Source organism: Amphiura filiformis, chromosome 13, assembly GCF_039555335.1.
Source record: "Amphiura filiformis chromosome 13, Afil_fr2py, whole genome shotgun sequence".
In the NCBI taxonomy this organism is placed as follows: Eukaryota; Metazoa; Echinodermata; class Ophiuroidea; order Amphilepidida; family Amphiuridae; genus Amphiura; species Amphiura filiformis.
In genome coordinates this window covers 64,322,755-64,334,349 of record NC_092640.1, presented here as the reverse complement: position 1 = coordinate 64,334,349, position 11,595 = coordinate 64,322,755, and the positions used below count along the sequence as shown (strand labels likewise).

The following is an 11,595-nucleotide window of genomic DNA, read 5'->3' as shown; positions in this document are numbered from 1 at the left end:
GGGGGGGCATGGGGGCAAAGTGGATTTTAGGGGAGGCAAAATTGCCGCAAAAAGTGGAAATTTATGTGATTTGGGGTTTTTTGTCTAAAAAGTGGGGGTGTGTGTGTGGGGGGGACTGGGTAGAGGAAAAAAAAAATTTTGGGGGGGGGGGGCACCACTGGTTATTACGAAACTTCATTTAAGCCTAATATCGTATTTAACCATGTAGGCCAAATTAATTCTCCAGTTAAAAGCTGCCATCTCTCATCGGGCTTCTTATACGGAGTTAAAACTGCATGGGCATGTAACTTCAGCTTTTAAGTTTGTTGGAGATTAACACGATATGTTCTGCAGATTTGATAGTAAAGAGTGTTTTCCGTCCCCGGATGAACATGGTATACCTCTCTGCAAATGCTAAAGAACATTTTGTGAATATAATAGGCCCTTTTCTTATTGATATATTACACTCCTTCTGTCTTGTCATAAAATTACTGTGTATTTTAAAGGGTGTACGTTGCATACTTGTGACTGTGCTCCAGAGCCAGTACAGACTTTCCAATACAAGTCCTCCGTGTTGCATTCATACATACAGGGTTCTCTGCCAGGTTGCTGGTCGTCATCTGGCCGAACCATACAGCACAATGACCGCAGAACATCCAGAAGAGTTCTAAACCGGAAAAAATAAACAGACATGATGAAATTACGCGTTACTGAAATAAAAGGCGAATTTCTTGAATGGAAATCTATTTTAGGCTTTGTATATAATTTTAGAGAGTTCTTTCTTTTCTTGAAACAGTTGATAAAATTTAATTGGATTCATGTTTACCATTTAAAGTCCATTTTAACAAAATTTTGATTTGGTCGGCTGAAATTCAAACATAATAATGATTATCACGTAATTTTGAAATGTTATCATCATGTTTTGCATCCTGTAAACCCGGAAACTCTTCCATTTTGTCCTAACACTAACCTTCTAATTCCACCAGGTCTTCGTGATCTGGGTAGGCCTTCATGTTTCACATCAGATGGTTTCGTAATTGAGAACGACTGGATCAGTGGAAGAAACAATGCACATGAAACCAATGAGTCAAAATGTTTGATCATACATGACACCTTGTCTATCATATCTATGTTGTGAAAGTAGTCGATTCTCATTTTGATATTTTCTCGTGTGGAAGAAGGGTCCTGATAACTCTGAACAAATTAACGGGGTTTCCCCAGCATGATCTTATAAAACGAAGTTGGGACGAACTTGGATCTGGTTATGTCTTAAGAAAGAAAGAGTGTCTTTTACAAATGATTTTGAAAACATGATATGGAATAAACCGTATAATGAAAGTATAATGTTTATGAACTTAGAAAGCGTTTTAACTTAACGAACGTCTTATAATTTGGTTATGAAAACTTTTAATATGATAAGCCCTACACTCGTATTTAATCATATGTCCACTGACTATACATTAATTCGGGCTCAAAATTTTGAACATTTTAGTGGTCAAAAAGTGTAGAAATGTTTTAGTTGGTGCAAAAAATGACCGCGTAGACGATATCGTGTTTCAATACTGCAGGACCTCGTAAATTTGAATCTAGTGGGAAAAACAAAACAAATGAAAGAATTGAAAATTATCCAAATTTATAGGCCTATCACAAGGAACAACAAAATGTACTTACCGAAGTTTGATTCTTTCGCTTCAAGACGCCCATATTGAACAAATTATGCTAATATTTAATGAAATTATTTAAGAAAATCAGGTATACGACGTGCATAAGTACGAGCGTAAATAAAATGTGATTGTCATGTTTATGTTTCTTGGTAGCTCAAGTAACGTAGACGCATTGGTTTCCCAGTGAAACGCGTGCGCACATAGTGTAATTCGCGTCATCTCTAGCGTGCTACGCGCTATCACGCGTGTTACTAGGCATGGCTTACGCATGTAGGAAGGAATTTAAAATGGGGTATTTAGAGGGGGGGTACCGTATATCTCTTACCATTGAAGTCTCATGCCCTTTCGCTTCCAAAAAGTTTCAGTGACAAGTTTTTTTCAGGTAAAAAAGAGGAAAAGTACATTTTTAATTGAAGAAACTTCATAAATCAAGGAGTATGGAATTCTACAAAAGCAAACACGAGGAGAGATGCCCAAAAAGGTTGCCCTAAATTTTCTGAATTCTTCCCTCGTAAGCATGGTACGAAGGCCTATTTGATAGTGACTAGGGCCGTCGCCATAGGACGCGTGACGGAGCAAATTTTTTTGCTTACATTTAATCGCTCGGATACATAATTTGTTTCCCAAAACACCAAAACAATTGATGTCTTTTGGTGAAAATGCATATCTTCAATTATACGAAAGGTCAAACTTTTCAATTGATGGTCGCCTTTTTATCCCAGCTACATTAAGTACATATCATTAGATTTATAAAGATAAAGAGTGTAAAGTCGGCCCTGGTCAAATTTTTTTTATTTCATATTTATAAAGTGTATATCATAAGCTTTAAAATGATGCATCATTTGACTTCTTACGATATTCGGAAGCGAAGTTATGGTCAGTCGAACTTCACACATGCTGGGTCACAATTTTTCAAAATCTTGAAATGGGTAGGCCTAATATGCATGTTACAAGTCAACCCCCCCCCTTGCGCTTTAAGTGATGATTTTCTTGGAGATCAATTGCAAATAAAAGTTACAAAACGCCCGTTAGATGGCAGACACTGTCTGGCGATTTCTTGCCGAAGCACTGAACTGCTGAAGTGAAGATTCCGCGGTCTAAACTTGTGTAACCCGCAAAATAGTCCCCGTAATACTTAAAAATTGTGCCTATTTGTTTCATTTTTCAGCCAATATGTGTCCAAGATACGCTTCTTTGACGCTCTATATTAAACCTGTGATGGTTTCGAAAAATTACGAGCAGAAAAATGATTTTAAATCTGTTTTAGCGGACTAATTGTGCAAATCACGTCAATGTAAAAAAGAAGTCCCCAGATTTTTGATTCTGAAACTCGCCACCCCCCGTGTCCGAGACTTCTGAGAAAAACAAACAAAATTTTGTTGAAGATGAGCGTACGAAATTACCATGATTTGTAGCTAAAATAAGGATCACTTTTGTTCATCATACAGGTAATCCACAGGTGAGAGTTATCGAGTTGATATTGAGTAGTTTGAAAGCCGATTTTTGACAGGTTTCTGCTTGAACTCGTCACAGTGAGAAGTTCTATAGTGCCAAATTCGGCAGCTTTGTCGTGGAGTTATGTACATGATATCGTAAGCTTGAACTGCGTTGTGTCATACTAGGGGAGCGATCGTTATTTATGGCAGGGGGGGAATGGGTAAATTTAGGGGGAACACGAAATTTTTTGTGGTCTTGAGGGGGAACCTGAAATTTTTAGTTGAACCAGGAGGGGGATTGTTAAATTTTAAATGGAGAAAATTGGGAAAACAAGGGGAACGCGAAAATTTTGAGCGGACGCGAGGGGGAACGCGAAATTTTTGTCGATATTTTTGCCAAAACACCCATTCCCCCCCTGCCGTAAATAACGATCGGTCCCTAGGCAGTTGTAAACTATATGCACGATTGATAAAGCTGGTTTAGCTGAGTGACATAGCTCTACACTCAGTCAGTTGTACTGAAAATGACAATTACTTGATGATCCTTACTACCTTAGCTTCCGACGAAGCATCATACCCCCCCGCTACTCCCCAAGAAGTGAAAATTTCATTAAAATTAATAGTTCGGACTCCGAACTAAATCTTCATAAAAATAAGAACCAACATGAGTAAATGAGGCGAATTGCAATAAACACCACTGTTTTGGTAATTCTGACCAGTCCTGATAAAAGTAAACGAGGCGCTTTGCGGCAAACGCCATTTTGATATATGTGACCGTCCACCACAAACGGAGTTTAAAGTCGACCCTGATCAATTTTTTTAAATTTCATATTTAGAAAGTAGGCCTATATATCATGAGCTTGAAAATGATGCATCATTTGACTTCTTACCATATCCGGAAGCGGAGTTATGGTTAGTTGAACTTGACACACTTTAGCATTTAAATATGACTTTCATGAACAATTTGATTTGTAGGCCTAACTCAAAATCACATTTGCCGACTTTACGAGCGTTTCGAGATGGACGGTCACATATGGCCTTTCCATTGATAGGCCTACTAAAATCATCATTGATAGAGAAAAAGTGGGACAATGTTATAATCGTACCATCCTCATTTAAGGTGACGTTATGCAGTTAATAGTAAGTTATCAATGACCTTACCAGCAGTAGATACCATTGCTATAATTCTTAATGCCCCCATCAGCAGTAGATAGCATTTTAGTAAGTCATCAAAATCCCACCAGCTAGCAGTAGGCATACAAGTTCGAAAGAATTTACAATGACAACTCAAAGATCTGTTATTTTGCTTTATTTTAAGCAATTTTAACTCAAGATCAGAAGAATATTATACGTTTATGGTTTAAACATAGGTCACAAAAGGTTACGTCAGAACTGTTGCCCCCCATGCCCCCCCCCCCCAATTCCTCAATACCCCTTCCCCGATTTTGATTTAGGTGCTGTAATTATAATGTTCCACTTTTTATGCGTCACCCGATGACCCCTATTTTATTGTCTTTATTTACATTTATGGCGGCACATGCACATCACTGTCGTGTTTGACAGCTCCTCCTCCATGATCGCCCCTGTCCTCGCCTGCCATGCATCCGCCCAACCCAGGTACTGATAACCGAATGGCCCACCGCCACACAGTTTTTCATCATTTTCATATTGCTGGTATCGCTTTGCGAAATATGACAGCTCGCTAGCAACTCCTGCTACTTGTTTGCTCTCACTGGGCTCTTTCTCCATGATTGATGGCATGTCTATGGACTCTGCGGCGGTCTCTGTGAGTAACTCGATATTTTTTCTGATCTTCCCGATGGAGACATGGGATCATCTTTGCATACTGCTGGTGAACATGATGAAATGTCTTCAATGGGTTCCTGAACATGCTGAAAGATACAATAATAATAGTCGTCAGTGATACACTGTTACTCATCAAATCAACCACCGTGTATATCATTACCAGTGGCGGCGCCAGGATTTTTTTTTTCGGGGGGCGGCATGGGGGCAAAGTGGATTTCAGGGGAGGCAAAATTGCCGCAAAAAGTGGAAATTTACGTGATTCGGGGTTTTGTCTAAAAGTGTGTTTGTAGGGGGGGGAACTGGGTAGAGGAAAAATATTTTGTTGGGGAGGCACCACTGGTTATTACGAAACTTCATTTAAGCCTAATATCGTATTTAATCATGTAGGCCAAATTAATTCTCCAGTTAAAAGCTGCCATCTCTCATCGGGCTTCTTATACGGAGTTAAAACTGCATGGGCATGTAACTTCAGCTTTTAAGTTTGTTGGAGATTAACACGATATGTTCTGCAGATTTGATAGTAAAGAGTGTTTTCCGTCCCCGGGATGAACATGGTATACCTCTCTGCAAATGCTAAAGAACATTTTGTGAATATAATAGGCCCTTTTCTTATTGATATATTACACTCCTTCTGTCTTGTCATAAAATTACTGTGTATTTTAAAGGGTGTACGTTGCATACCTGTGACTGTGCTCCAGAGCCAGTACAGACTTTCCAATACAAGTCCTCCGTGTTGCATTCATACATACAGGGTTCTCTGCCAGGTTGCTGGTCGTCATCTGGCCGAACCATACAGCACAATGACCGCAGAACATCCAGAAGAGTTCTAAACCGGAAAAAATAAACAGACATGATGAAATTACGCGTTACTGAAATAAAAGGCGAATTTCTTGAATGGAAATCTATTTTAGGCTTTGTATATAATTTTTAGAGAGTTCTTTCTTTTCTTGAAACAGTTGATAAAATTTAATTGGATTCATGTTTACCATTTAAAGTCCATTTTAACAAAATTTTGATTTGGTCGGCTGAAATTCAAACATAATAATGATTATCACGTAATTTTGAAATGTTATCATCATGTTTTGCATCCTGTAAACCCGGAAACTCTTCCATTTTGTCCTAACACTAACCTTCTAATTCCACCAGGTCTTCGTGATCTGGGTAGGCCTTCATGTTTCACATCAGATGGTTTCGTAATTGAGAACGACTGGATCAGTGGAAGAAACAATGCACATGAAACCAATGAGTCAAAATGTTTGATCATACATGACACCTTGTCTATCATATCTATGTTGTGAAAGTAGTCGATTCTCATTTTGATATTTTCTCGTGTGGAAGAAGGGTCCTGATAACTCTGAACAAATTAACGGGGTTTCCCCAGCATGATCTTATAAAACGAAGTTGGGACGAACTTGGATCTGGTTATGTCTTAAGAAAGAAAGAGTGTCTTTTACAAATGATTTTGAAAACATGATATGGAATAAACCGTATAATGAAAGTATAATGTTTATGAACTTAGAAAGCGTTTTAACTTAACGAACGTCTTATAATTTGGTTATGAAAACTTTTAATATGATAAGCCCTACACTCGTATTTAATCATATGTCCACTGACTATACATTAATTCGGGCTCAAAATTTTGAACATTTTAGTGGTCAAAAAGTGTAGAAATGTTTTAGTTGGTGCAAAAAATGACCGCGTAGACGATATCGTGTTTCAATACTGCAGGACCTCGTAAATTTGAATCTAGTGGGAAAAACAAAACAAATGAAAGAATTGAAAATTATCCAAATTTATAGGCCTATCACAAGGAACAACAAAATGTACTTACCGAAGTTTGATTCTTTCGCTTCAAGACGCCCATATTGAACAAATTATGCTAATATTTAATGAAATTATTTAAGAAAATCAGGTATACGACGTGCATAAGTACGAGCGTAAATAAAATGTGATTGTCATGTTTATGTTTCTTGGTAGCTCAAGTAACGTAGACGCATTGGTTTCCCAGTGAAACGCGTGCGCACATAGTGTAATTCGCGTCATCTCTAGCGTGCTACGCGCTATCACGCGTGTTACTAGGCATGGCTTACGCATGTAGGAAGGGAATTTAAAAATGGGGTATTTAGAGGGGGGGGGGTACCGTATATCTCTTACCATTGAAGTCTCATGCCCTTTCGCTTCCAAAAAGTTTCAGTGACAAGTTTTTTCAGGTAAAAAGAGGAAAAGTACATTTTAATTGAAGAAACTTCATAAATCAAGGAGTATGGAATTCTACAAAAGCAAACACGAGGAGAGATGCCCAAAAGGTTGGCCTAAATTTTCTGAATTCTTCCCTCGTAAGCATGGTACGAAGGCCTATTTGATAGTGACTAGGGCCGTCGCCATAGGACGCGTGACGGAGCAAATTTTTTTGCTTACATTTAATCGCTCGGATACATAATTTGTTTCCCAAAACACCAAAACAATTGATGTCTTTTTGGTGAAAAATGCATATCTTCAATTATACGAAAGGTCAAACTTTTCAATTGATGGTCGCCTTTTTATCCCAGCTACATTAAGTACATATCATTAGATTTATAAAGATAAAGAGTGTAAAGTCGGCCCTGGTCAAATTTTTTTATTTCATATTTATAAAGTATATATCATAAGCTTTAAAATGATGCATCATTTGACTTCTTACGATATTCGGAAGCGAAGTTATGGTCAGTCGAACTTCACACATGCTGGGTCACAATTTTTCAAAATCTTGAAATGGGTAGGCCTAATATGCATGTTACAAGTCACCCCCCCCCCCCCTTGCGCTTTAAGTGATGATTTTCTTGGAGATCAATTGCAAATAAAAGTTACAAAACGCCCGTTAGATGGCAGACACTGTCTGGCGATTTCTTGCCGAAGCACTGAACTGCTGAAGTGAAGATTCCGCGGTCTAAACTTGTGTAACCCGCAAAATAGTCCCCGTAATACTTAAAAATTGTGCCTATTTGTTTCATTTTTCAGCCAATATGTGTCCAAGATACGCTTCTTTGACGCTCTATATTAAACCTGTGATGGTTTTGAAAAATTACGAGCAGAAAAATGATTTTAAATCTGTTTTAGCGGACTAATTGTGCAAATCACGTCAATGTAAAAAAGAAGTCCCCAGATTTTTGATTCTGAAACTCGCCACCCCCCCGTGTCCGAGACTTCTGAGAAAAACAAACAAAATTTTGTTGAAGATGAGCGTACGAAATTACCATGATTTGTAGCTAAAATAAGGATCACTTTTGTTCATCATACAGGTAATCCACAGGTGAGAGTTATCGAGTTGATATTGAGTAGTTTGAAAGCCGATTTTGACAGGTTTCTGCTTGAACTCGTCACAGTGAGAAGTTCTATAGTGCCAAATTCGGCAGCTTTGTCGTGGAGTTATGTACATGATATCGTAAGCTTGAACTGCGTTGTGTCATACTAGGCAGTTGTAAACTATATGCACGATTGATAAAGCTGGTTTAGCTGAGTGACATAGCTCTACACTCAGTCAGTTGTACTGAAAATGACAATTACTTGATGATCCTTACTACCTTAGCTTCCGACGAAGCATCATACCCCCCGCTACTCCCCCAAGAAGTGAAAATTTCATTAAAATTAATAGTTCGGACTCCGAACTAAATCTTCATAAAAAATAAGAACCAACATGAGTAAATGAGGCGAATTGCAATAAACACCACTGTTTTGGTAATTCTGACCAGTCCTGATAAAAGTAAACGAGGCGCTTTGCGGCAAACGCCATTTTGATATATGTGACCGTCCACCACAAACGGAGTTTAAAGTCGACCCTGATCAATTTTTTAAATTTCATATTTAGAAAGTAGGCCTATATATCATGAGCTTGAAAATGATGCATCATTTGACTTCTTACCATATCCGGAAGCGGAGTTATGGTTAGTTGAACTTGACACACTTTAGCATTTAAATATGACTTTCATGAACAATTTGATTTGTAGGCCTAACTCAAAATCACATTTGCCGACTTTACGAGCGTTTCGAGATGGACGGTCACATATGGCCTTTCCATTGATAGGCCTACTAAAATCATCATTGATAGAGAAAAAGTGGGACAATGTTATAATCGTACCATCCTCATTTAAGGTGACGTTATGCAGTTAATAGTAAGTTATCAATGACCTTACCAGCAGTAGATACCATTGCTATAATTCTTAATGCCCCCATCAGCAGTAGATAGCATTTTAGTAAGTCATCAAAATCCCACCAGCTAGCAGTAGGCATACAAGTTCGAAAGAATTTACAATGACAACTCAAAGATCTGTTATTTTGCTTTATTTTAAGCAATTTTAACTCAAGATCAGAAGAATATTATACGTTTATGGTTTAAACATAGGTCACAAAAGGTTACGTCAGAACTGTTGCCCCCATGCCCCCCCCCCCCAATTCCTCAATACCCCTTCCCCGATTTTGATTTAGGTGCTGTAATTATAATGTTCCACTTTTATGCGTCACCCGATGACCCCTATTTTATTGTCTTTATTTACATTTATGGCGGCACATGCACATCACTGTCGTGTTTGACAGCTCCTCCTCCATGATCGCCCTGTCCTCGCCTGCCATGCATCCGCCCAACCCAGGTACTGATAACCGAATGGCCCACCGCCACACAGTTTTTCATCATTTTCATATTGCTGGTATCGCTTTGCGAAATATGACAGCTCGCTAGCAACTCCTGCTACTTGTTTGCTCTCACTGGGCTCTTTCTCCATGATTGATGGCATGTCTATGGACTCTGCGGCGGTCTCTGTGAGTAACTCGATATTTTTTTCTGATCTTCCCGATGGAGACATGGGATCATCTTTGCATACTGCTGGTGAACATGATGAAATGTCTTCAATGGGTTCCTGAACATGCTGAAAGATACAATAATAATAGTCGTCAGTGATACACTGTTACTCATCAAATCAACCACCGTGTATATCATTACCAGTGGCGGCGCCAGGATTTTTTTTCGGGGGGGGCGGCATGGGGGCAAAGTGGATTTCAGGGGAGGCAAAATTGCCGCAAAAAGTGGAAATTTACGTGATTCGGGGGTTTTGTCTAAAAAGTGTGTTTGTAGGGGGGAACTGGGTAGAGGAAAAATATTTTGTTGGGGAGGCACCACTGGTTATTACGAAACTTCATTTAAGCCTAATATCGTATTTAATCATGTAGGCCAAATTAATTCTCCAGTTAAAAGCTGCCATCTCTCATCGGGCTTCTTATACGGAGTTAAAACTGCATGGGCATGTAACTTCAGCTTTTAAGTTTGTTGGAGATTAACACGATATGTTCTGCAGATTTGATAGTAAAGAGTGTTTTCCGTCCCCGGATGAACATGGTATACCTCTCTGCAAATGCTAAAGAACATTTTGTGAATATAATAGGCCCTTTTCTTATTGATATATTACACTCCTTCTGTCTTGTCATAAAATTACTGTGTATTTTAAAGGGTGTACGTTGCATACCTGTGACTGTGCTCCAGAGCCAGTACAGACTTTCCAATACAAGTCCTCCGTGTTGCATTCATACATACAGGGTTCTCTGCCAGGTTGCTGGTCGTCATCTGGCCGAACCATACAGCACAATGACCGCAGAACATCCAGAAGAGTTCTAAACAAAAAAAATAAACAGACATGATGAAATTACGCGTTACTGAAATAAAAGGCGAATTTCTTGAATGGAAATCTATTTTAGGCTTTGTATATAATTTTTAGAGAGTTCTTTCTTTTCTTGAAACAGTTGATAAAATTTAATTGGATTCATGTTTACCATTTAAAGTCCATTTTAACAAAATTTTGATTTGGTCGGCTGAAATTCAAACATAATAATGATTATCACGTAATTTTGAAATGTTATCATCATGTTTTGCATCCTGTAAACCCGGAAACTCTTCCATTTTGTCCTAACACTAACCTTCTAATTCCACCAGGTCTTCGTGATCTGGGTAGGCCTTCATGTTTCACATCAGATGGTTTCGTAATTGAGAACGACTGGATCAGTGGAAGAAACAATGCACATGAAACCAATGAGTCAAAATGTTTGATCATACATGACACCTTGTCTATCATATCTATGTTGTGAAAGTAGTCGATTCTCATTTTGATATTTTCTCGTGTGGAAGAAGGGTCCTGATAACTCTGAACAAATTAACGGGGTTTCCCCAGCATGATCTTATAAAACGAAGTTGGGACGAACTTGGATCTGGTTATGTCTTAAGAAAGAAAGAGTGTCTTTTACAAATGATTTTGAAAACATGATATGGAATAAACCGTATAATGAAAGTATAATGTTTATGAACTTAGAAAGCGTTTTAACTTAACGAACGTCTTATAATTTGGTTATGAAAACTTTTAATATGATAAGCCCTACACTCGTATTTAATCATATGTCCACTGACTATACATTAATTCGGGCTCAAAATTTTGAACATTTTTAGTGGTCAAAAGTGTAGAAATGTTTTAGTTGGTGCAAAAATGACCGCGTAGACGATATCGTGTTTCAATACTGCAGGACCTCGTAAATTTGAATCTAGTGGGAAAAACAAAACAAATGAAAGAATTGAAAATTATCCAAATTTATAGGCCTATCACAAGGAACAACAAAATGTACTTACCGAAGTTTGATTCTTTCGCTTCAAGACGCCCATATTGAACAAATTATGCTAATATTTAATGAAATTATTT

General features: G+C 38.2%; 2 protein-coding genes across 2 annotated transcripts; both read right to left on the bottom strand.

Moving 5' to 3' along the window:
- Nucleotides 1–4,842: 4,842 nt before the first annotated feature.
- Nucleotides 4,843–6,414, bottom strand: LOC140167837 (uncharacterized). The gene is made up of 3 exons (XM_072191128.1): nucleotides 6,016–6,414; nucleotides 5,567–5,711; nucleotides 4,843–4,971 (listed from the first exon to the last, which is right to left on the bottom strand). Exons 1-3 carry the CDS (start codon nucleotides 6,198–6,200, stop codon nucleotides 4,843–4,845), a joined length of 459 nt encoding a protein of 152 aa, XP_072047229.1. The 5' UTR covers nucleotides 6,201–6,414.
- Nucleotides 6,415–9,435: 3,021 nt separating this feature from the next.
- On the bottom strand, nucleotides 9,436–11,224 carry LOC140167835 (uncharacterized). Its single transcript, XM_072191126.1, has 3 exons — nucleotides 10,826–11,224; nucleotides 10,378–10,522; nucleotides 9,436–9,783 (listed from the first exon to the last, which is right to left on the bottom strand). Exons 1-3 carry the CDS (start codon nucleotides 11,008–11,010, stop codon nucleotides 9,436–9,438), a joined length of 678 nt encoding a protein of 225 aa, XP_072047227.1. The 5' UTR covers nucleotides 11,011–11,224.
- Nucleotides 11,225–11,595: the final 371 nt, after the last annotated feature.